This window comes from Sus scrofa, chromosome 13 (assembly GCF_000003025.6).
Source record: "Sus scrofa isolate TJ Tabasco breed Duroc chromosome 13, Sscrofa11.1, whole genome shotgun sequence".
In the NCBI taxonomy this organism is placed as follows: Eukaryota; Metazoa; Chordata; class Mammalia; order Artiodactyla; family Suidae; genus Sus; species Sus scrofa.
In genome coordinates this window covers 26,801,904-26,829,030 of record NC_010455.5, presented here as the reverse complement: position 1 = coordinate 26,829,030, position 27,127 = coordinate 26,801,904, and the positions used below count along the sequence as shown (strand labels likewise).

The following is a 27,127-nucleotide window of genomic DNA, read 5'->3' as shown; positions in this document are numbered from 1 at the left end:
TTTGGCAAGAATATTTCATGAGTGATGTATATGTGAGGGTTTGTTTTTGTTTTTGTTTTTTGTCTTTTTAGGGCCGCACGTGCAGCACATGGAAGTTCCCAGGCTAGGGGTTGAATCAGAGCTGTAGCTGCAGGCCTGTGCCACAGCCATAGCCACGCATATCCGAGCCAAGTCTATGACCTACACCACAGCTCATGGCAATGCCAGATCTTTAACCCACTGAACGAGGCCAGGGCTCTAACCATCATCTTCATGGATACTAATCGGGTTTGTTACCCCTGGGCCATGAAGGGAACTCCTGTGAGGGATTTTTTAAAATGAATCGGAGCAGATTCAAAGCCACACCTTGACGACGCCACTTACTGCATTGCAGCAGCTTCCCCAGAGGTGAGAGGAGCTAGAACAATACCCTGGACTATGTAAAAGGGGCAGATGAGAGCAAACACAAGTGGACAGGTTGGACCTTGATACAGAGGGAACAGCAGACAGTATGGGTCCAGGCAGGTAGTGGGAATAAGTGGTGATGCAAGCTCACATATGTTCTCTTCTGAAAGCATCTGTTCTCTCCATGAACTAAATCTTCATTGCTAAAAATGAGAAAGGAAAGAGACGTGTTAGATGTTTGAAGAGAAACGAGAAAGTGTAGAATCAAATAGGACAGTGGGTGATTGAATGGACCAGGGAAAATAGCAAATGCCAAGCACCAAGAGCCTGCTTGAGGGCATGAGTTTTAAGTGGGATAAGTTGAAATTGTGTTGGAAGCATATTGTTAGCAATTAGAGCAATTTCAATGAACTGTGAGGCTTTACTTTTGGGGATTTTATCAAAATGTGGGAGTACCCATGGAATGTATCAGTAAAACTGATTACAGTGTAGAATTTTGACATTCTCGATGTTCACCCAGAGGCCCTCAACACCCATCCTCTGCAGGAGAGGGGCATTACAAGGTTTCCCATCAAGGGTAGAAAATCTAGACTTGAAAGGAACATTCTGTTTCCTAAGCATAGAATTTTGAAATTTTGAAACTTTATATTCCCCAAATATGATACACTTTGTGGTAAGGAAAAAAAAATAGGTACTTTATTTATTCTGCTTTTTTTCTTAATATTTCTTTTTAAATTGGATACACTTTCACTGTTAGTTAAAACTGGCATTAAATGTTTGATGTTACTTTAAATAGGTTTCCAACTGGGGGAAAGTGTTTTCTGAGGCATTTTCTGGGCCATTACAGCTGTATTATGTAAGAGAGGAAATCGTTATAACATCTTTCTAAAAATATTTTAATGGAAAATAATTTTGCAAAAAGAATATATTTGCTTAAAGGTGTAATAGTTAAAGCTCTGCAATCTTGATTTACAATATAATATTTAAATTAATAGACGTCATTTTTTTAGAGCAGTTTTTGTTTTACAGAAAATTGTATTGAAAGTACAGAGTTACTTCACTTCCCCCAAGTGGTTTCCCCTCTTATTAACATCTTTCATTAGTATATGCATTCGTTACTATTGATGAACTGGTATTGATACATTATTATTAGCTAAGGTCTACACTTTATATTAGAGTTCACTCTCAATCATACAATCTGTGGGTTTTGACAAATGCATAATACTACAATTATGGTATCGTACAAAATAGCTTTACCAGGGAGTTCCCTGGTGGTCTAGTGGTTAGGATTTGGTGCTTTCCACCTTATGGCCTGGATACAGTCTCTGGTCTGAGAACTGAAATACCACATTAAGCTGCTGTATACTGCAACCAAAAAGAAAAAAATAGCTTTACCATCTTCAGAAATATCCTGTGCCTTAGCTCCTTGTCATGCCTCCCTTTCCCTCCTTCAAATCCCTAGCTATCACTGGTCTCTTTACTATCTCTATAGTTTTGCCTTTGCTAGAATGTCATAGAGTTGAAATCATATCATATCTAGCCATATCAGATTGCGTTCTTTTGCTTTGTAATATGCATTTAAGGTGCCTTCGTGTTTTTTCACGACTTGATAGCTTATTTATTCTCATCACTGAATAATATTCCATTATATAGATGTTCCCAACAGTTTGTTTATCCAGTCATCTGCTGAAGGACTCGGTTATTTCATTTTGGGCAATTATTGAGAAAGCAACTATAGACTATAACGTAATTTTTATCTTTATTTTTTTATTTTTATTTTATTTTTTTGTTTGTTTGTTTTGCCTTTCGTCTCTTTTTTAGGGCTGCACCCACGGCATATGGAGGTTCCCAGGCTAGGGGTCGAATCGGAGCTACAGCTGCCGGCCTATGCCAGAGCCACAGTAATGACAAATCCAAGCCTACACCACAACTCATGGCAATGCCGGGTCCTTAACCCACTGAGTGAGGCCAGGGATCGAACCCTCAACCTCATGGTTCCTAGTTGGATTCATTTCTGCTGCACCATGATGGGAATTCCTATAACGTAATTTTTTAAATGCAATTATAATTACTGATACTTCTCTTAAGTTAAGGCGGTGCCTGCATTTTCTAGCCTTTACATTGACTGACTACCCATAATGGGTCCAAGAGTGTTTCCAGGTGGTACTAACCATCAAAAAGCAGTCAAGCCCCTGGCATCATGGAACTTGCAGTCAATCTAGGGAAGAGCTAGATTATGTAAAAAATATGTCTAAGGACTTAAGTATGTAAAAAGACTATGTGAACACCTATGAGACCATTTAAGTACTTTTGGTCATTAAGAGATGAAACATTGAGTACAGAAGTATTTTTAAGGGGTCAGAGACCCAAGGCTATGAGTTTTCTTAGAAGAGATCCCAGAGAAGAAGGCTTTGACTGTGACATCTACCCTGTGACCATCAGGCATCCCTTACTTAGAGAGGTTCCATTTCTAAAGATAAAAGTTCTTGGCACTTCCGGAAACTTAAAGTTTTCATTCCTAACAGTACAAATGGTGAAATGATGATCTTGATAGGACCTGGAATATCAGAAAAGAGAGTAGTAGCAGGCTCTCTCTGGTCTTGTGCCATCAAGCCGTATTGATTTGATGAATCAATAGATGAAGTCAATATAAACCTGACAGAATTGTCAGGAGGACAAATCACAGAGAAGAAGCCATTTGATAGAGAATTGAAAACCTATCGAGAGGCTTTGAGAAGAGATTTCCATACCAACAACCACAGGCTGACCTCCTGGGATTGCTTAGCTTGAAACCTGGATGCATTCATTACAACTGCCTGCACACTGGCACTCTGTGAACTTTGTAAAGCTTGATTTATATTCACTTTGTGCAAGGGCTGGAAACCCCATAAGATCAGTCCTTTCTACAGTCCTGGGTCCACGTAGAACCATGTGCAGACATGCTGGGTGCTTTGGGGCCAATATTTCCCTGTTCTTTGCCATCTCGTGTGCTCTGTCACTTTGGCTCTTGCTCAAGAACCTTCCATTTCTCCAGGGCATTTCCTGCTACAGAAAGTCTTCGGGTTAGATAGAGTTGCTTCCTTCATCCTTTCGGCATCTCCCAGGGGCTGTGTGCCCTTGCTTTGCTGCACATGGGGGACACAGTAGGATCTTAAACAATTGTGTGAATTATGGCACTAACTCGTAAAATAGACCAGTGTGGAATCCTTTAGAATTATCTGCCCATCCAGCATAGTGCCCACAGCTGATTTTTTAAAACAGTGATATTATATAATGTGTATGACAAGGTACTGCTAAAAATTGTAAGACACCATAGCCAAAGCAGGAAAGTAATTAATTTTGCTCTGAAGTAAACAGCTTGTGGATTGAAAGGATTTATAATTAAAACTTAAAATATGACCCCAAATGCTTGCATTACACTTCCTCAGGCAACTCACAAGAATACTTAGGCTCAATGCTAAGATGTCCACCGCTGTGATGAAAGCTAAATAAAGTGTCAGTGGTTTTCCCTGTAGTTTCAATGCTATAGATCAATGGAAAGCTCTAAGTTCCTCTGTATCTTTACAATTTGGCTTGTGCCTATTGCAACAGACAAAATTATTAATATTACAGATAAAATTAGAAGACTTAAAGATTCTCTGCATCATTTTGTTGTGCAGTATTTTTATTTTTAGTCAACTTGATTGAGATATAATTTGCATACAATAAAGTGCACACTTTTAAATGTTTAGTTTGATTGGGTCTTAACACTTGTATACACCCATGTAACTACCACCACAGAAAGATTTAGACTCTTTCCATCACTCCAGAAAGTTTCCTCCTTTCCCTCTGCAATTAGTCCCTCCTACTCCCTATCAAAGACTATCACTGAAGTGCTTTCTATCACTATAAATTGAAATTGTCCTTTCCGAAAATTCGTATAAATGGAACAACACCCTGAGTGCCCCCTTTGTGTCTGGCTTTTTTAATTTAGTGTAATGCTTCTGAGACTCATCCATGTCGTTGTATAAAGTGTCTTGCTTTATGTGGCTGAATAGTATTCCATGGTTGGAGCATGCCACTATTTTCTTATGTATTCACCTGCTGATGAAGATTTTGGTCATTTCCACGTTTTTACTATTATGAATGAAGCTGCAGTGAACATTTTTGTACATGCTTTTCCACATATACACATCTTCATTTCTCTTGGTGAATACCTCAGAATGGAATAGCTGTCTTATTATATGTTTAACTGTCTAAGAAATTGTCCAATTGTTTTCCAAAGTGGTTTTAACATTTTATACTTCCACCAGCAGTGGTTGAGAGTTCCAGTTGCTCCAAATCCTTGCCAATATTTGCTTTTATCAGTTTGGGTTTTTTTTCCTTTGTTTTAGCCATTCTCGTAGGTAGTGATATCATATTGTGACTTTAACTCTCATTTCCTTGATGACTAATGATGTTGAGCATTTACAACTCAATAAGAAAAGAAATGCAATAAAAAATGAGCACAATGACAGGACAGAACAATCACAGAGGATATGTAAAATGCCAATAATCACATGAAAAGATATTCAACATTATTAGTCACCAGTGTAGCAGTTGTAGTGAAGTATATTTCAGTAATGCAAGATTGGTCTTACATGAGAAAGTTAATATGTATGTACAGATTTGATTTCCTGATATTGGGCTAAGGACTTTTTATGATAGCGAAGGATATTGGTCTGTAACTTTCTTTTCTGGTGATATCTTTGTCAAGTTTTTATATCAGAGTAATACTGTCCTCCAAAGTGTATTGTCCTCTTCTTTTTTCCTGAGAGAGCATTGGTATTATTATAGGATTGGTATTATTTATTCCTTAAATGTTGGATATAATTTCCCAGTAAAACCATCTGGGCCTGAGACGTTCTTAAACTATGAATTCATTGTCTTTAACAGATGCAAGAGGCTATTCAGATTTTCTATTTTTTTCTTATGTTGTAATTTGTATCTTCTTTTTTTATTCTTAATCAGTTTAGCTAGAGGTTTATCAACTTCATCGGTCTTTCAAAGAACTGACTTTTGTTTTCATTGGTTTTTTCACTATTATTTGTTTTCTATTCTACTGATTTCTGCAATTTCTGTTACTATTTTCTTCATTCTGCTTAATTTGGTCTAGTTTGTTCTTTGTCTAGCTTCTCTTAATTCTATTTTATGAATTGTATGAATCTCTTTTTTTTTTTTTTTTTTTTTTTTTTTTTAAGGGCTGCACCCTCCAGCCTGTGGAGGTTCCCAGGCCAGGGGTCGAATCAGAGCTACAGCTGTTGGTCTATGCCACAGCCACAGCAATGAAGGATCTGAGCCTTGTCTGCAACGTACACCACAGCTCATGGCAATGCCGATCCTTAACCCACTGAGCGAGGCCAGGGATTGAACCCGCAACCTCATGGTTCTTAGTCGGATTTGTTTCCATTGCGCCATGACAGGAACTCCAAATTGTATGAATTTCTTAGACCAGATTCTGCCTACAGAATAGAACAAAAGATGAAACGACATGGCAGGAGGAGGTGGAGAGTGGTTGGGCAGAAAGTGAGTCATGGAAAAAAGAAGAGAAGTGCCACACTAGGTAGACAGTGACATAGTCAGCCAGCCTCCGAATGGCCTGCAGGGGGGTTTACCCACTTTGCACTGAGTGGTGCTGCCATTCTACCCTCAGGTTCTTCCATTCTCGCTCACTCCACGCAACTCAGGGGGCTCAGAGACTTTGTCTCACCCTTGCAGAAACATGCATTCAGAAGCTCATGGCGTTCAAGAAATGGGTTTAAAACTGGTGAGAGATTTAATACTGTGGATTTCCTATATACTGCTTCTTCATTTGTTAATAGGAATTCATAATTCATGGGAGAGTTTATGTAGAAATATTTTCTTTGTAGAAGTAGTTTCAGAATATTGTTATAGTGTGTAAGAAGAGGATGTGAAGGAATTTTCTGGAGCAAACCAAATAACCTCAGTTTAAATTCGAAAACTTTTGAGGGCTGCATTGTCTTGTGCTAAGAACATCCTTCCGATAATGGGAAAACAGGTTGAGTGGAATCTTTGTTAGACTTCTCCTTAGAACAGCTTTTTCTAAAGCATGTCTGTCTCAGCCCTTTTAAGGAGATTTGCCTGTTCTACAATCTTGTTGAACAATAGTGTCCATTGTAAGGGGTCTCTTGACAAGGACTTCAAGATCAGCATTTGTAACAGGTCTCTGGGGTTTTCATATTTCTCTTTTACAAGTAACAGGTCATATGTAGCCCAGTGGGGATTTGTTGTAATCTCCCCTTTTATAGGTAATAAGCTGGAGACAAAATAGAGTTCTTGACCCTTCTTCCAACAGTCATTCATCCACTGTCTTTGTTGCCAGAAACTCAGTGTCACTCAGTGAAAGGGAGGCAGAGAAACTTGAGTGATTGTTCCAAGATCACACGAGAACTCCCATCAGAACAGGAAAGGGGGGGCCTGGAGTCTTGGCTGATCAGACGTAAGCCTCTCAGGCCCCAGATCTGCCATTGTACAGCTCTCTCTGAAGCACTGGGTGTTGCAGGTGGCAGCATCTCAGAATACATGAGTTCATTTGATTTCCACCTGTACTGATGTCCTCCTTGTGGTTTGGTTTTATTTTAGGATATTATTTGTAGTTTGGAGATGGAGAAGAAAAAGCATGTTGTGAACTAGGAGCCTGTAGGAAGCATACAGTTATTTTAAAGTGAAACATGAGCACATTTTGCAGTCAGCTCTACCTGTCATGGTGAGCTCAGATATGTGAGGTTAGCAGTGTCTGCTGTGTGGTATTTAGTGTGCTAAGTTATGCATCATGGTGTCAGACTCAATTCTATAGAAGTCTTTTAGTGTACTTTTTTCTCTGAATTTATTTCCAAGCTTTACTCTCCATTAGATCCAGCATTAGCTGATTTAGCTTTCTAATTCCTATTAGATACCATCCATACACTGAGATAATGATTGTATCAAAACCTGGCAACTTTATAGAATGGTGATAGGCTGTCGAGTGCCTTGTCACATTGCATTATAGATGTCTCTGGAGCAAGATTACGAGTGCTGGAAATACTGGAAAGCTTCAAATATGAAAAATCCATACTTACTAACTGCATTTCCTTCATAAGAGCACTGCCATTCCTTTCCCTATGACTACCACCACCTCACACACACACACAATCGGGTTGATCCTACTCTGATGCACAGGCATATTTTGCTTTCCCAGCATAGGCAGCCATGCCAGTATATAGTGTATGTCCTTCCCCACCACTCATTTATTTAAATTTTGTTGTTTGTGTGTGTGTGTTTTAATTTATGTGGATGAATCTGGGCTCGGCATTGCTGCCTAATTATTTTGTGCTCAGTGTTATGTTTATGATAGCTATCCATGTTGCCATATGTAAATCTGACTCATTGCATTACACTGCTGCATAAATTTCCATCTTTTGAATATACCAGAATTTACTTACCCATTCTCCTAGTGGTGGACATCTGCCTCCATCTCTTGGCCTTGAAAGTCATCGCTACCTAAGACTGCACAGCCCAGCATCTGCTCCCTTGTGGAGGTGTACACAAGCTTACACTGAAGCACAGGTGGAGAGAATGCCCAGGTTTAGCAGATGTTTAGCATCTCGAAGGTGAAAATTAGTGCTGCCAGTGTGATAGAGAACTTTTGGAGCCTTAAAATACACACATTTTGTATAAAAGATGACATTCAAAAGCGAGGTTAAGATTCCCATTAATTATAAACTGCACTGTCTGAAGATTCTATTTCTGTAGTAGCCATTTCCTTTTCTCCTAATGGCTCTGCAGGTGTTGGTGACTGTCGCTCCTTGCTGGGCGCATGGTTCCCAGGGAGGAACCTGAGTTATCTGAGGAGTTATCTGAGGAGTGGGCAAAAGTAGCACATAGAATGCTATTTAAAGAAATTAATTATTTTCATCATGTAGCAGGTACTTAAGTACGTTTTTTAAATGTGAATATTCTCTTTGCTTTTCATCTCCATGCAACAGAAATTAGAGTTAACACCATTCTTTGTTCCTATTGCACTTGGACCTTGTTCTACAATCACTGTGCTGGGGCACATTGCTCTGCAGAATAAATGCTGCCTTGTGAACCACAGGTTATCATAATTCATTTTGTATATATCTTTTTCATCTTTGTGCCCTAAGACCTAGAGTCAGGGTCTGGTGCCCAAAAAACGAAGAAAACAAAAAGTTTGCAACCGGTGTTTGATTGTTATGTTTGGACATTTTCTGTGCACAGCTTACTTGGGAGACTCCAAGGAGAAGCTCAAACAGGCAGCACCCAAGCAGTTCTAGGAGCGGCTCTCAGATGGTAAAAGGGGGAAAGAATAAGCAGCCAGTCCGATAAGTTACATTCAGCTGGTCCTAAGAGGGACAGTGGGACAGAGGATGCCCAGGGAGATGGCCCTCTTTTCCTGCCCACCAGCTGATTTCCCGTGTGCATCCTGTCTCCCCCTCCCCACCCCCCATTCCTTGAGCATTTAAATGCCTGGCTGCAGACCCTCTCTCTAATTCACATCCCTGCCTGTCCCTCACTACCATAGCAGCCAACTTGTTTAATCTTCTCCTCCACTGACCTGTCTGCCCGCTGACCTCAGCCCCTCACCTCCGGGCATACCTTTGACCTTGGCACTGCCGTATTAGCCATGTGACTGGCCTCAGTTTAAATTCCCAATCACTGACCTCAGTGGCCCTCCATGCTGTCTGGCTGTCATGCGTGTTTTCTTGGCCCGTTATTTTTCTCAATCCTCTAATACCTCCTTCCCCTTAGCACTCTCTGCTGATGACCTTGCTTCTCACTCTGCTGAGAAATTAGAACCATCAGAGGAAAACTCGCATCACCTGTATTAGTTGTACCTGTGTCCATGTGTTTGACCACCTCTCCTGGTCAAACCGCAGGGAAACTATCTGTGCCCCACTGCGGACACCTCCACAGTGGACCCCATTCTCACATCTCTCCAGCATGTGCCCAGCAGTCCCCCTCTCTCGCCTACACTATCTCATTCCTTCTCTATGGGATCATTCCCACCAGTGCACAAACCTGCCATTATTTCTCCCATCTTGACCTCGCATCCCTCCAATTTTTTCTCCATTTTTCTTTAAAGAAAACTCTTCTAAAAAAGTTATCCATGATCATTGTGTCCAATTCTTTTTCATTTTCTCCTGAACCATCACTACACCAAAATGCCACTTCTCAAGGTCCCTAGTGCCCAGCGGGCTGCTAACACACAGTCATCTGACTTGCCTCCTCTCTCCTAAAAACGCCTTTGATTTGCCTTCCAGAACCCCATATCACCTGCTTTTCCCCTGCCACTCTTTTTCAGTGTGGCAATTCCACTCCTGTGTACATGCCCAATAGAAATGAAAACATGTCCACACAAACATTTGCACATAAATGTTCACAGCAGTATTTTTTAGAATAGCCCCCAAATGGAAACAACCCAGATGTCCATCAACTGACAAATGGATAAGTAAAATGTGATTAATCTATACAATTGAGTATTATTAGACAGTGAAAAGAAATGAACCACTAATATATGCTATACAGTGTTGATGAAACTTGAAAGCGTTATGCTAAGTGAAAAACCAATCACAAAAGACCACATATTTTAAGATTCCATTTATATAAAATGTCCAGAGTAGGCAAATCAGAAAGTAGACGACTGCTGAGAGCTCAGGGAGATGGAGGGTTGTTAAGCGATGATGGCTAAGGTAGAACACCATCTTTTTGGAGGTGTAAGGAGAATGTTCTAAAATTGATTGTGGTGGTCTTTGCACACTTCTATGTGTATGTACTAAAAACCTTTGAATTGTGTGCTTTAACTGGGAGAATGATATGTCAATAAAGCTGTTTTTTTTTTTAAAGGTGAATACATTTTCAAGCCTAGAGAGTGATAGGGAAACCTGTTTTAGAATTGCCCTGCAGCCCATTTCATTAGTAACAAATCTTTAGCGTTTGAGGGTAGATTTTACTTTCAGAGTAGGAAAAATAATTTCATACCAAATCTTAGAAGTTTACCCAGTGGCCAAACTGCCTTATACAGTTGGGAGAGAAAACCACCAACAGCAGAAAGCTTTCTTTCTTTCACTTGCTCTGGCTGCACATATGGGAGTTCCAAAACCTTTTTGTGATTTTGCAATTCCAGTTCCCTGGAATAAGGATAGAGCCTCCTGGACTCATTGCTACCAGTTTGCTCAGTAAGCCAGCTCTGAGACAGATACTAGTATGCAGGACATTCATTAGGGGAAGCTCTTGAGAATCAAGACCCAAAAAGAGAAAGAAGCAGGAATGAGCAGGGGAAGAAGCTGGGTGGCACTGCAGTCTCATCAAAGACCTCAGCTGATTCCTCAGGCTGGCCCCGCAGAGTTGTCCCAAGTTAGGACAAGGTGGCCAGGCTTTTGGACTTCGCTCCTCATGAACTAGCCCATTGAGTGTGGGCTGCTTCAGGGGCAGGGGGTGGCCACCCACAAGGCGGGTCTCTTCAGCTGAGAGCGGCTGGGGGAATCAGTCCTTCAGTCCTGCTGGGGCATGTGGATGGCGTGTTCCAGCAGTCCCTACAACTCCCTCACGTTCTGAGTGCTGCTCCTCTTGAGATTCACCTCTTGAGAAGTCCCTCTTTCTATGAGAATGGACCTAGGGACCATAATTCAGAGCAATCTTGATGTTGTAAACTTTAAATTTGTGCTGTGATATGCCTTGAAAATAAGGAAAGCTTCTTCTTATTCTACTGGTCTTAATTTTAAGGCTATATAGTATGTCTGCTGTTAATACTGTGTATTATAATACCTAAGCAGTAGAAAAGAATGCTCTTCCTGGCCATGTCAGACATCCTGACGGCCTCAGTCTCCTAAGCCCCACTCTCCTTGCCTGGTGGGATCAGCTGAAGTGTCGGGACTCCTGGATAAGCTCTGTTGCTGGCAATCCAAGCATTAGGCAGGTGATTCCAGCCGCCTGATTTTGTGTCCTTGCACTGTGGCAGAGCCACCACCCTTATGGTCCCTGGAGTGCACCTTGGCTTGTCACCATGGCTCATGATTTAAAGGTTACAAATGTGTGTTTCTCCAGTGTGATTTAAAGTCTCACTTGAGGGTCCAATTAAAGTAAATGAAGTAAGTATATAGTGAAATGAAACTGCAATCTCAGGATATCATTTTGCTTCACAGGCCTTAGAGAACATTTCTGGGCACATACTTATTAAATGTTGCTTGATTTTTTTGCTTGTCAAGTGATCAAAATAATTGTTGAAAAAACAAAACATACTCCAAATAAAACATAACTCTCTCTACAGATTGCACTTCCTTTCACAATCATCAAATCTGGCTTAGAAACAGCTTTGTGCGTGAAATGTGCTTCTGATCAGGAGGAGAACAAGCTTTACAAGCTTTCTGGTGGGTAGCAAGCTTTACAAGCTTGCTGCCAAGTGGGGAATGCACAGATTTTAGAGCCGAGAGAACCTGGGAGTGTCTTTAAAGTTCATCATTGTAAGGGCATCAAGCTTTAACACTGGATGAGATGTGTTCTCTGATGACACAGGCATTGCCAAAGCCTTGAAAGCCAGCTTTCTCACACCAGTGACAAATGACAACCTCATCACTCAGTGTCCACAAACTGTGAGGAGCCTCTTCTGTTAGCAACTCCCCTACAATGGAGATTGTATTTTAAAAGGAAAGGGCTATGTGGCATTCAACTTAATTCTTTAACCTTTTAAATGATTTTCTGCTATTCATGTAGTCTGATTGGCATTTTTTTTTTCAAATCACTGTGTCATTAATTGGTGAGAGGAAGAGGAAGAAAACACTTTTCATGCTTTTGTAGTAATCAGGTATTCTTATCTCTCTCATTGTTTCGATGGTTCTCATAACATTTATTTTCCTATTGCTTTTTCCTCTATACATTTCTTTTTCCTTTTTTCTTTTCTTTCTTTTTTTTTTTTTTTTTTTGGCAGCACCCACAGCATGTGGAAATTCCCAGGCCAAAGATCTAACCTATGCCACGGTAGCAACCTGAGCCTCAGCAGTAACAATGCCAGATCCTTAACCCGCTGTGCCACAAGAGAACTCCTTATACCTCTTTTAGATTTCAGCTTTCCATGAAACTTTTAAGTCCAACTCCTCATTTGCTTGACTGATCTTGGGAAAGAGCCCGTGTGCACAGGCCAGAGGACCAGGCTCTTTGTGATGATGATGGCTCCCTATCATCCCTGTGTGTGCATCCTCTGTGTGCCAGGTGCAGACCCTGGTCAGGAGCACGATGTGCTGGTCTCCCAGGCACTGCCCTGCCTCAGCTGTATCCCTCAGGACCCAGCAGTGACTCACCAGAGTTACGGCCAGAAGATGCTGTGAGAAGCCTTCAGAGAAGATTCCCATTCATTGTGTAATTAAGACTGAGGCAAACTTTGTGAGGTTTTGTCTTTTTTTTTTTTTTTTTTTTTTTTTTTTAAGGGCTGCACCTGAGTCGTATGTAGGTTCCAGGCTAGGGGTCGAGCTACTGGCCTGAGCAACAGCCACAGCAGCACTGGATCCAAGCCACATCTGCGACCTATACCACAGTTCATAGCAACGCCGGATCCTTAACCCACTCAGCAAGGCCAGGGATCCAACTGGCATCCTCATGGATACTAGTCAGATTCGTTTCTGCTGAACCACGACAATAACTCCAGCTTTCTCATTTTTTGAACAAATATTTGTATGAATTAATTGGTTAATAATTTGAGTTTCTAGTCTTTGTACACACTCTGTACCAAAGGATAGCACACCCCAGCCAAAGGACAAAAGCCTCCTGCTGCTTTTGATGAAGTTAATGAAGTGATGTTAGCACACAGCTGCCCTTTCACGCTACAGGGAATGGCAGAGTTCCATAGTCAGGACAGAGACACAGCAATAACGCTTAAAATATTTACTGTTTGGGCCTCTGAGAAGTTTGCTGACCCTGCTCTGGACTAAGACAATCTATTGTTTTGTTTTCTTTAGAGAAGTAATGCATGCATATGGGGATGGGAGGACAATATCACAAGGTCCAAATAATATAATAAAGTGAAAAGCACAAGTCTCCTCTGCACCGTTCTTTTTTTTTATTAAAGTATAGTTGATTCACAGTGTTGTGTTAGTTTCAGATGTCCAGCAAAGTGATTATTTGTATTTATACTTTTCAGATTCTTTTCCACTTTAATTTATTACAAGATATTGAATAGAATTCCCTGTGCTATATGATAGGACCTTGTTGTTTCCCTATTTTATATATAGTAGTTTTTATCTGCTAATTCCAAGCTCCTAATTTATCCCTCTCCCTCTTCCCCTTTGGTAACCATAAGTTTGTTTCTATGTTGGTTAATCGGTTTATGTTTTGTAAATAAGTTCAGTTGTATCATTTTTTAGATTCCACATATAAGTGATTTCATATAATATTTGTCTTTCTCTGACTTACTTCTCTTGGTAAGATCATCTCTAGGCCCATCCATGTTGCTGCCAATGGCATTGTTTCATTCTTTTTTGTGGCTAAGTAATATTCCATTGTATATATGTACCACATCTTCATTATCCATTCACCTGTTGGTGGACATTTAGACTGTTTCCATATTTGGATGTTGTAGAATAGCCCCTGCGCCGTTCTTATTCTCACTACCCAGAAGCAATTGCTGCTAACACTTCCTGGTTTGGGTTTCCCCCCATAGTCATCATTATAACTTTAAGTAAAGTATTCCTTTTCTTGATCTATCAACTTAAATGATACCTGTTGCCATGAAAGAATTACTTATCCCACTTATCTGATCTCCCACTTTGTCCTCTCAATTTTTATTATAATATTACTTTGTAAATTATTGTAGAGATTGCCTTATAGCTTTCAAAAAATTTTAAAACACGTGTCTCTTGATTTGTCAGTTTTAGGTAATGTTGTGTCCTCTTCTTAAAGATGAGGCTGTTAACATAGTGAGTCTTCCTTTGGTTTCCACTGCCCTTGCCATCTCCCCATGTTTGCTAGCTCCTTTATTATTTTCATACTGAAAATTATAATGGGATTGATTATAATTATAATTATAATCCCAGTTGATTATAAAAGCAGAAGAGTGAACATTATAATATTATGAATATTATGTAGTGTTTAACCAATTAGTGTTATTGAACCTGAAGAGAAGGAAGTAAAACCCTAGGACTAACACTTTGTTTCTGAAAAGAGAACCTTCTAAGCATTGGAATCCAAAGGATCATCTTTTGCTTCCTTTTAGCCTCTTATGAGTCATGATCAGATACTACTGTTTCTTATTTTCCATGTCATCCTCTTAAATTCCATTTTCATTTTCCTGGAGTAATTCCTTGAGTAGTTTTTTCAGATAGCACATATGGGCCATAAACTTTGAGTTCTTATGTGCTCCCCCCAATATCTCCTCAACCATGTGACACTCTATGTTGGTCGGGTTGGTGAGAACAGGAGCTACCATGGCTCCCCTCTGCTGACGTGGTCTCATGCAGGTCTGTTCTCTAGAACAGAACGCCTCTCCTACAGTGGGAGGTTCTAGAGGAGGAGATTCCCCAGAAGGTACAGGAGTTGGGAACACACTGGCCAGCCAGAGATTTGACTGGCCACACTCTGAGTCTGAAGAAGTTGACTGTCTGCCATCCTGGACAACAGTACCCCTCCTTGTTTGGCTTTTTTTTTTTCCCCCTGGAATTTTTGGCCTGTGAGTCTTTTAATCGTGGAAAAAGAACATAGCATACAGTTTGCCATCTTAACCATTGTTAACTGTACAGTACAATAGTGTTAACAATATACACATCATTGTACAACAGATCTCTAGAGCTTTTTCATCTTGCAAAACTGAAACTCTACCTTCTTCTTAAATGACTGAATAATATTCTCCCATATGTATATAATACATTTTCTTTATCCATTCAGGCACTGATGGACATTTAAATTGCTTTTAGTTGACTATTTTGAGTAATGCTGCAATAAATATGAGTATACAAATATCTCTTCAAGATCCTCTTTTCTTTTTTGGGGTAGGATATATACCCAGAAGTGGGATTGCTAGATCATATGGTAATTCTACTTTTAACTTCCATTCTGTTTTCCACAGCAGCTCTTTAATTGCTTTGGCTAGCATTTCCAGTAATACCTTGAATAGAAGTAGTAGGAGAGGTCATCCTTGCCTTGTTCACAATCTTAGAGGAAAACCTTTCAACTTTTCACCGTTGAATATGATGTTAGCTATGGGCCTTTATATATGGCCTTTATTATATTGAATTATTTTCCTTATTTTCTTCTTGTTGATTGTGTTTATCATGGAAGGGTATTGAATTTTGTCAAATATTTTTTCTACACCAATTGAAATGATATTTTTTCCCTTCATTCTGTTAATGTGGTAAATTACATTGATTCCTTTGCATATGTTATACCATCTTTGCTTTCAAGAAATTAAAACTACTTGGTCATGGTGTATAATCCTTTTAGTGTGCTGCTGAACTCAGTTTGCTTACATCTTGTTGAGGATTTTGCATTAGTATTCATCAAGGATATTGGTCTTTAGTTTTCTTGTAGTAAGTTGGTCTGATTTTGATATTTAAGTAATGTGGACTTCAGAGAACGGCTTTGGCAGTGTTCCTTTCTCTTCATTTTTGGGGGGAGAGTTTAAGAAGGATTGGTATTAATTTCCCTTTATATACTTGATAGAACTCTCAAGTGAAACCATCTGGTTCTGGGCTTGTCTTTGCTGGGAGGTCTTTTTAATTACTAATTAAATCTCCTTACTAGTTATGTTTCTGTTAAGACTTTTTATTTCTTCACGATTCAGTCTTTGTAGGTTGTATATTTTTAGGAGTTTATCCAGTTTTTCTAGGCTATCCAATTTGTTGGCTTATAATTCTTCATAGTAGTCGCTTATAGTCCTTTTTATTTCTGGCACAGTTATAATGTCTCCATTTCTGATCTTTGTTATTTGAGCCTTTTTGTCTTTGTTACTCAAGTTAAGGGTTATTTGTTTATTTTTTTCCTCTTTTCAAAAACCTAATTCTTGGTTTTATTGATTTTTTTCTATTGCTTTTTATTTTCTAATTCATTTATTTCTGTTCTAGTCATTATTATTTCCTTTATTCTGATAACTTTGAGTTTAATTGCTCTTTTTGTAGTTCCTTGAGATAATAAGGTTGGGTTATTGATTTGAGATACTTCTTTTTTTAATGAAGGCATTTAAGATTATAAATCTCCCTCTTTGTTCTGCTTTTGCTGAGTTCCATAAGTGCTGGTATATTGTGTTTTCATTTTCCTTTATCTCAAAATATTTTCTAATTTTCCTTGTGATTTCTTCTTTGGCCCATTTGTTGTTCAAAAGTGTTTTGTTTAATTTTCACTTACTTTTTAATTTTTCAGTTTTCCTTTTGCTCTTGATTTCTTGTTTTATGTTATTGTTGTCTAAAAAGATAATTGATATGATTTTAGTCTTCTTAAATTTATTAAGATTTATTTTGTGGTCTAACAGATGATCTATCCTAGAGAATGTTCCATGTGTGCTTTCAAAGATTGGATGGAGTGTTTTGTGTATGTTTGTTAGGTCCAGTTGGTCTATAGTCTTGTTCAACTTCTCTATTTCTTTATTGAGCATCTGTCTAGTTGCTCTATCCATTATTGAGAGGGGATATTTAACTCTCATACTATTACTGCATTATCATCTACTTTTTCCTTCAATTCTGCCCATTTTTGCTTCACATATATGGGTACTGTGATATTCTTAATATATAATTATTATATCTTCCTGGTGAATCAACCCTTTATGATTGTATAATGTCCTTCTTTGTCTCTTATCTCAGTGTTTTACTTAAAGTCTATTTGGGGGGGGGAACACCCATGACATAGAAGTTCCTGTGCCAGGGATCAGATCTGAGCCACAACTGTGACCTACACTGCTACTGTGGCAGTGGTGGGCTCCTTAACCCACTGCATCAGACTAGGGATTGAACCCATGCCACCAGAGTGACAATGTCAGATCTTTTAACCTGTTGCACCACAGTGGGAACTCCTCTTAAAGTCTATTTTGATTGATATAAGTATAACCACTTCTGCTCTTTTTTTGGTTACTATTTATATGGAATATCCTTTTCTGTCCTTTTGCTTTTATTCTATTATGTTCTTACATCTAAAGTGAATCTCTTATGGATAGCATGTAGTTTGATCTTGTTTTCCTAATACACTCATCCTCTCTATATCTTTTGATCAGGGAATATAATCTATATATATTTAAAATAATTACTGATAGTAACAAAATTATTATTGCAATTTTATTCATTGTTTTCTGTATATCTTATAGTTACTTTGTCTTTCTCTTCCTCTCCTGATGTCTTCCTTTGTGTTTTACTGATTTTTTTTTTTGTAGTGACTTGCTTTAAATCCTTTCTCATTTATCTTTTATGTATTTTCTACAGTTATTTCTTTGTAGTTATCATGGAGAGTACATAAAATATCTTATGTTTATAATAACCTATTTTAAGCTGATGAAAACTTCAGTCATGTACAGAATGTCTGTTCTTTTATATATCCCCTCCAATTTATGTTATTGATGTTATGAATTATGTAATTTTATAGTTATAGTTATTTGTATGCATTTATCCTTTAGATTCTATCCAAGAATCAAAAGTGATGTACACAACACTATTACTGTATACTTTATTTGTCTCTATATTTCCCTTTACCAGAGAGCTTTATATTTTTATATGCTTTTGTGTTGCTGTCTAGAATCCTTTCATTTCAATTTGATGGACTCCCTTTAGCATTTCTTATAAGGCAGATATGTGGTGGTGATGAAATCCCTTCTTAATCTGGAAAAGTCTTTTTTTCTCTTTCACTTTTGAAGAATAGTTTTTCTGGATATAGTATTCTTGGTTGCCAGGTTTTTACTTTCAGTCCTTTAAATATATCATCTTATTTCTTTCTGGCCTATGTATTTTTCTGCTAAGAACTCCTCTGATAACCTTTAGGAATCTCCTTTTTATATAATGTGACATATGTCCTGCCACATTCAAGATTCTCTCTTGTCCTTTGACACTTCTGTTACAGTGTAGCTCAGTGTGCGCTTCTTTGAATTCATCATAGTTGGAGTTTTTTGGGTTTATTCAATTTGGATGTCCATTTCTTTGCTCACATTTGGGAAGTTTTCAACCATTTTTTTCCTCAAATCAGCTCTCTGCCTCTGTCTTCTCTTTCTGAAATTCCCATTAATGCTGCTTGCTGGCATCCATTAAGTATCTTAAGCTATCTTCATCGTTCTTGATTCTTTTTTTAAAATTTTTGCTCTTCTGTGTTAAAATTTCAAATGACCTGTCTTAGAGTTCATTGATTCTTTCTTCTGCTTGAACAAGTTTGATATTGAACCTATCTCATGAAGTTCTCAATTCAGTTATTGCATTCTTTAGCTCCAGAATTGGTTTGATTCTTTTTAAATAACTTCTGTCTCTTTGTTGATGTTTTCATTTTGTTCAGGCATCATTTTCCCAACTTCAGTTAGTTGTCTGTGTTCTTTTGTAGTTCATTGAGCTTCTTTAAAATGATTGTTTTTTGCATTCTTTGTCATGTAATTCATAGATTTCTGTTTCTTTAGAGTCAGTTTTTCGAGATTTATCATTTTTCTTTATTGTGCCATATTTCCCGTTTGTTCATGTTCCATGTTTTTTTGTTTTTGTTTGTTTGTTTGGTTGAGATTTGGGCTTTTGCAAAAACAGCAACCTCTCCCAGTCTTTACAGACTATTTTTGTACAGGCAAAGTCCTCCATCAGTCAACCCTGCTAGAGATTCTTTGAATGTCTCAAACCTTTTCTGGGGATGTGTCTTTTCTGGGTTTATGCATGTAGTTTGCCAATGAGGAAGGTCTGCTTTTTTTTTTTTTTCTTTTTTTTCCCCCCAGGAATTTGTTATCCTTTCTTCCTCTGGTGTCTAGCTTCAGTACTGTACATTCTTTAGTATTTCAGTAACCTTCCAACCCCACCTTTGTCCTCATTGCCCTCCCCACAACCCACCCAGTCATCCAAAGTATACAGGATCCTCTCTAGTGCTCTGAGTAATGTGACAGCAACCAGTTCCTAGGGAAGTCCTTCAAAAAGCTGGGACATTGGATATATGTTCCACTCTTCAGTACCTCTTGAAGGAAAAGCCACAAGTTGGATGTTTTATCCCAGTTGTGCTGAGCTGTGCCAATTTGGAGAAAAGGTTATCATAGGTGAAATCCAATAGCTTTTCTTACATAGTTTAGTGCAACTGTTCTTGGCTTTATGCTTGCCTAGAGTACTGTAGCTTCTTAGTTGTTTTCTGATGTTGTCACAAAGGCTTTTTGGACTGTATTTTGCTGTTAAGTCAGTATCTCTGTAGGGGGACAAGATTTGAGCTTCCTTTCCCACCATTTTTCTGACAGCACTCTGGCCTTCAGGTCTTTAGTAGGAGTCTAGCACAACCTTGGGCTTGGCTCCTCTTTTGGGTCTAGTGACCCCACACAAGGAGCTCTCCCAGAAGATCACATGCTTTCTTTAAAAAACAGCTCTTTGGCTTTGGTGCAAGAGCAGAACTATGGTCAGTCTGTTACAACATGGCATGAGAAAGGGCTTCATATGGCCCCACCTTTTCTGAAGGCAGTTCTTTAATGCATTTACTTTGATACTGACTCCTGGTCTGAATGCTTTCCTTTTGTGGGGTTGAGTCTGACATTGGCCTCCTTCTGAGTCTCCTTTGGGAGGACCTGTCTTTGTCTTGGGAGACTTGAGCAGCACTTTCCACTCCATAAGTCCTATATTCAGAAGTTCTGGCAAATTCTCATGTTTTCCAGTCTTGTTCTTTTTAGACTATATATTTCTGTTATTTCAGGGGGCCCTGGGGAAGTAGAAGAAGTAGATGTGCCTGCTTGATCCACTATCTTAAAATGAAAATTCCTGAGGGATCTTTTTCCTTAAAAGCCTAGTTCCATAATTTTTTTCAATCTCATCTCACTTAATCATTTTTTATTAATTGCTACTTGGCATTTAATTTGTCTGACAATCAGCAGAGGATGCATTTTTGGAGGGCTTTCTTTTATTCAGTGGGCTCTGAATGGAAAAAGGTAACATGGCAGACATACACTGTAGAAATCAAATTAGCTTTTCAGAATTCCAGGAATTCAACTCGAATTTGCATTTTCTATTTCAAAAGAGACAGGGTTGGGGACACACTGCTACAAACACAGCTGCTGCTGTCAATCATATCATGAATTCTCTAGTTTTTATAAAATAAAGTGGTTCCACTTACTCTGTGTGCACCTGGCAGGGAACTCCCAAGACTCTGACAGCCCTGCAGTAGCCACAGGTAAGTGACACAGTGATGGCAGAGTAAGCAGTGCTTTACCACTGGCACCAGAAAACATGTAGCTCCTGAGTGCTAATTTTCTCTGGCTCTCTCCTTTCCCCTTTCTCAACTGAGGCACCCTATAATCATTACTTGAAGCATATTGCTATGGATAGCCAGCTTCTTTGTATTTATTAGTTTCAAAATTCTGCCCATCTCCCCACCCTACCTCTTATTGTTTCTGTTCTCATTTACTTTGTTCAGGATAAATTTTGTGAGTTTCACTTTAAGAGAAAATTATTGGTGAAGAAACATAATCATGGGCCATAGAATGTCTTCTCTTTTCAAAAGCCAACCCAATTATTCATTTCAAATGTGTTTTTTTTTTTTTTCCAAATCTGAGCAGATTTGTATTTTATCTTAGGTTTTCTTTTATTTATGAAAACAAGTAAAAATAGCTAAAATGCTTTTTTACAATTTTTTTCTCAGTTCAGTTAGCATAAAGTAGTTCCCAGCCTTGAGACAGATTTTCTGTATGGAAAATATAAACAAAATTTTAAAAATTGATCTTTTGAAACACAGTGCTATAAATGTGATTTAGGTTTCTAGGCTGGAGTACAGAAGCTTACTTAATCCATCAAGATGCTCAACTTGAATTTTAGATCCTGGGTACAAGAACCCAGTAAGAAGAAAGGGAGGGGGTCTAATTTATCTTTTCCTGATTGTTCAGGGTTGGTTCCTCTCCGTTGGTACCCTTCTTCCTTGCAGCTCATACCCTGCTGTTGAAGCTGCTGTGGTATCTTCTCCCTCCTACTCCCAAGTACTCAAGACTATTTGGAGTGAGAAAGTACAGAGAGAGAGCATTTGCCAGCACTAGCTTATTAATTAATTAATCAGTGTCTGTGAATGGTGATGCTCCTTAATGCTCTGGGGGGTATTTTCAATTTTTAAACATGATATTGGTGAAACTTCTGAGAATTTAGCGAAGTGGAGGGAAAAATCGGTGTTTTTCAGTTTTTAAACATGATATTGGTGAAACTTCTGAGAATTTAGCGAAGTGGAGGGAAAAATCGGTGTGACAGAAGATTTTGAGAGGCAAGGTGGACGAAGGGCACCATCTAAGCAGCCTGGCCTTGCATCATTGCTCTTTGTATTTGTAGGATGTATGAATACAAAGTGAGGGCTTTCCCCAGCTTCCTGGACTCACAATTAAAAGCCACACTCTCTGAGCTGCAGATTGTCTGGATCGGGTCTGTTGGCTGGGCATGTGGGCAGTGGTGACCAGATGGGCTAGGAGCCTGGCAGGGCACATGTAGTTCATTTGTTAAGTGGGGAGTGGAACCCTGTGTTCTTTTTCACTTAAGTGCTTTTTCCCATACAAAAGTAATGCCAGTCTGTTAAAGACTAAAGAGAAAGAGGTTGCCCAAAGTGCTGCCATTCAAACAAAATTTCATTGCAAAAATGTTGATGTGTTTTCTTCCAACCTAGTAAATGAAGTTGGCATTTTTATTTTGTTCCTTGAGGCACTCTTTTTCCTGCTGAGGATTATGATGATTTCTTTTGAGGAAAGGATACCCACTGACCCACTGATGGTTTGCAGTTAACTGTGTGAAAGCACAGTGAGAGCGCTGTGTGTAATTCTTGCCTGTCCTGCCTCACCTGAAGTACTGAATCGCATTTTCTAAGCAATACGTATCTTTTCAAATTCTTATCTTGAAGGCCCTTAGATGCTTTTGTCCCTCGTGGTCAGCCCCTCCCTCCTTGACAGGAAGCGTGTCAGACCACCTGTTTGTGGCTGAGCCCTTGCCTGGCTTGGCTGCCTGGCTCTGTGCCTTGGAACATCTTCCAGAATCTTCACCTTTGAGCTTTCAGTTCTCTCCCAGAGCATTTCAACATGTTCAGGACTTAGGCTTTTAAAGAACAAACGCCTGGCTGGCCCAGGCCTCCCTGCAGGTACCGCCTGGTCCTTCCTGTCTCTGATGCAGGCAGACTCTCTGAACCCTGTTTTCAGCCCTGCCCTCCCCCTGCCTTGCCTGCCAGTCCCCTCAGCCAGTGGGAGTCCTGCTTCTGCAGCCACTGAAGCCACTCCCTCCAGAGTCCTCCGGGGGGTTAAACTCAAATATTTCTCCTCAGGCTTCATGTACTTGACCTTCCAACGCCCACCTTGACTGGCTCCTTTCTTTCCCTCCCCTTTGCTTCTATACCTCTGGAACATCTTAGATTTCTCTCAGTCCCCACCTGCTTCTTTTCAAACTGCTTTCCAGGCCCTCCCTGGGCTCGTCACACACCTTTCCATCCTCTGCCATTGTCTTGCCTCACCTTTTCACTGCATAGCCTTGCAAACCTTGTCTACCCCTGTGGCTTTATTTGCTACTTATACACATGCATCAGTGAATCCAAAATCCCTGCCTCCAGCCCTCCTGTGAACTCGAGACCCCTCTACCTCACTGCATGCTGCACATGTCCACCTAGACACTCTGTAGACATCTGAAAATGTATAGCCCCATAGACTCCTCTCCCCTCCAGCTCACACTTGAGCTTATCATTTCAGTGTGCGAGTCATGGTGGCCTGTCTGCTAAGGAGTCCTCCACTCACCCCTGGACCCTCATTCCCATTGCTCCTCTACACGCTCAGCTCCCCCTGTTGACTTGCCTGCACTTCCACACTTGTCCACTCCCCCTGCCACAAGTAAGGGGATCCATTCGAGTCACTCCTGTGTGCATACCTTCTCACTCCTCAGCCCGGTCACTGGCTCCTCTGTCACTGGGCTCCTGGTGGCCTCTGCAGCCCCTCTCTCATCGGCATCCCCATCCCTTTGTACATTTGTCCTCTCTCTGCAAACACTTTGGCTCCCTTTCCTTGCCTAGCTGAGTCCTTCTCATCCATCACGTCTCTGCTCAGACTTCCTTCCTTCAGGAAACCCTTTCTGACCTGCTGAAAATTGGGGTACCTGGTGGTCCGAGCTCCTGGTCCCTTGTGGGTACCTCAGCAGTAACACTCAGGTGTGGCATTGCAGTGGCCTGTCATTACTCATCTCTTCACCTAGTGCACTGTCTCTCACTGCAGTGTCCTTCAGCGCTTACCTGTGCCCAGTACACTAGCCACATGAGTAGCAGAGGAACACAGCACTCCTTTCCCCTGGCTTTTGGAGGTGCTGACAGCCAGCTGAAGAGCACTTGGCTGTGTGGTTTGCGGGGGCTCTTCAAGGAGTAGGGCCTTGGAGTTGTTCAGTGGGAAGTAAAAAGCTTGAAGTAGGTCTGCTAGGAACTTCTTTTGCAAATATAGTTCAAAAAATGATTTCTCTTCGTATGGGCTTTTAAAAGCATGTATTATAGAGTATCTTTAAGAAAATAAACTATGAGAACTACTCACAAAAGCTTGTGGCTTAAGTGTTTTAACCATGTTAAAATGACTTCCTGTTTTAACTAATATTGTCTAATGAATACCAACTTTGTTTTTCACTCAAGAGAGTTTTATGAACATCTCATACGGAAACCATGAGCACTGAGGTCTGTGGCAGCCTCTCCCAGTCACTCAGTAGCCAGACCTGGTTCCACAAGAATAGATGACACATCTTACAGGTCCCCTGTATGCAAGGGAAGACCTCGGCAGGGTCGTCTATCTCAGTAATTCCCACTGAGACTCCAAGAGGAGAAAATGGGGACAGGTTTTTTTTAGGACAGATGGAAAGGGGCCAGCGACTGGGTCATGCTAGGGCTCTGGCAGTGTGAGGACACAGTTTCTGAGAAGTACAGGAGACTTCTTTTCATGCACTAATTCATCTATTTCTTGTCTCACATTTCTACAGAAAAGATTTAAGTGTTATATAAAATTATATCTCACTACCCCAATGGAATGAAATAATGATATGGTATAGCTCTTTCTGAATTACTCATTTATTCTTGAAGATTATATCTAGGTTCCTGTTTATTCAGTTCACTGAGTTCAGATTGACAACATGCAATGTTCTCTGTGTTATCTTCTTATTTTTACACTATGGACACCTAATCAGTGTCTCCCAGTGCCTTCCTTGGTCATGGCAGTCGCATTTCAATGAGGACTGCTCATCCCAAGTCCAGTCCAGACCTCCTGTTAATATCAGGCAGTGCCTGGCCTGCCCTGGGGTTCTGCTGATTTTCAAGTCTTTGTATTGAATTACAGCTTGTTCTGACTTGATGCTGGTTTCCTTCATTATATCTTGCTTCTCCCAGGAGAGAGCCACATGTTATTTATCCTTCCTCCTCCTTTTGAAAATATCACAATAAGGAATTCACTTATTTTTTTCTTCAGCTATTCTATCAGTAATTCAATGTCATATTTCTTAGAGGCTGTTCCATCTCCTTCACTGCTTTTCTTAATGCCTTTTAATTACTTCCCATCTTTAAAATTTATTTGGCTGCTTTTAATTTTTAGTAATCCATGCTGTCATCACAGAGGCAACTTTATTCCTATGATGGTTCAGGTTTCTGTGGGTGTCAATGCTGGGTCACAAGATGAAGAGAGAATTAGAGAAACATCAAGGGTCCAGACTATGCATCTGCGAAGCAGGCTTATCAGGGGAAGCAGTCCTGTTGGCTTGTTTCTACAGAGAAAGAAGCGTAATCATAAGCCTCATATTAGTATATTACAGAGAAGCCGTTTTTGGTGTAGGTGTAGAAGGGAAATAAAATAGCCAGGTTCTAAATTTCCCCAGTTGCAAGGGATACACTTTACATAGTATAAAGGAGACACTACATTTCTGTACACTTTTCTGCCCCACCAATATATGGAGTCTGCAGCATGAGGTCAATCAATTCATCAGTGTTAATCGATTGTCATGTCATGAAGGAAACTGCACTAGACACTACTGGGAATGCAGAGGATTCTCAGCTCCTGCTGTTTAAGGCACATGCATGTTTCATGTAACAGCTTAAAGCACAGCACAAGGGAGGCTGTTATTACACAAAGAATAGAGGGATCCTATGAATGTTACACACTAAATACATTGGGAATTAAGACACGGGTAAAAGAAAACATTTTGTGAAAGACTTCAGAATAAACTTTATTTTTCATCAAGAATAGCATATGATGTAATTTTAAAGGAATAACTAGTTTTTAAAGGATAAAGCAATGTTAAGTCAGTAATTATTGAATGGGCCACAGCAGGGTGGATTAAATAACACTCGTGGACCTGGTTGACCTGTGATATGTCACAGACCAGTAATTAGGAATGACCCAAGATTAGTGAAAAGGATCTCAGTGCTTAGGTGCTGACGTGTTTCATTGCCTACATGGTATAACGTGTCCCATCAATGTGTGTCTTGTTCTCAGCACGCACTCCTGGCTCTGAAGTTCATCCTTGCATTTGCCATCCCTGATAAGCCACGGCATATCCAGATGAAACTGGCCAGACTGGAATTTGAATCTTTGGAGGCACTCAAGCAGCAGGTAATGACAATTGTCCTGAAAATAAAAATGTATTTCTTTAGCAAATGCCATGAGGTGCAGTTCAGAGGACTCACTCTCAGCATTTCCTTCAGGCTTGAAGTTACCAGGTAAAATAAATATAAAAGATGCCAGTTTAGGATGGCAGAACAAAACAAAATTCCTAATAATAGGAGCAAACAAATAGGTTTAAAAACTAAACTACGCAGAGCAAACGTATTCAAACAATGTTACATGAAGACTAGAGCTGGCATTCAGCAAAAGAGCAAGACAGAGGTCCAAGAATCATGCTGGGGCCACTCCCCAAAGTTTCTCAGTCTTCTACAGAAACATTAAGGGAAGAGAGATGAGGAACCAGAATCCTGAAATAGAAATTTATGTTCAGTAATTGTTTATAAAAATGTGTACTATGTTTATATAGTTTTAATCATTTTTGCACCAATGGTAATTGTAATGATCAATCAGTCCAGAGAAAATTTTAAATAATTATGGTAAGACTTCTAGTCACAGGCAATTTTTAAAGCTTTTTTAAGTTTCGATTTTACGAATAAAATTATGGCATCAAAGTATAAGAAAGTGACTCATAAAAACTTTAAAGCCAAAAAAAAAGTGTTTTAGTAGGATAAGAGTCTTTGGAAGAAGTGGAAAGAAAATTTTTCAAAGAGGAAAAAAAGGGAAAATAGAATTTTTACCATTTCTTAAGAGCATGTTCATGTATCTTTCAAATGGGTGACGGCAGATATCACATCACTGTGGTGGTTAGCACCTTGTAGATATCTTTTTAAGAGTGACCTTATTATTTGTGTCAATATTCACAGTATTCCAGAAAATATATATTTGCAACTATTGAAGTTATGATGAAAATTTTAAATGTCAACTTAAAATTGTGCGGATGGGCATGTAGCATCCAAAAAATTTCAGGATTGTGTAAGCAAATATTTTAATTGTACAGCATTGTCTTTGGAAGAGTTTCGGTGAATCAGATTTCCCCATTGATTACATTTCTGGTTCAGT

General features: G+C 39.6%; 1 protein-coding gene across 6 annotated transcripts in view; it reads left to right on the top strand.

Annotated features, from left to right (window-relative positions):
- Nucleotides 1–27,127, top strand: part of ANO10 (anoctamin 10) — a 272,066-nt gene that overhangs the window by 177,133 nt on the left and 67,806 nt on the right. For all 6 annotated transcript variants that reach the window (XM_013981531.2, XM_021071718.1, XM_021071717.1 and 3 more), the window contains exon 12: nt 26,000–26,116. In XM_013981531.2, coding sequence (XP_013836985.2) covers nt 26,000–26,116 — 117 coding nt within the window. The remainder of the gene's footprint in view (nt 1–25,999; nt 26,117–27,127) is intronic.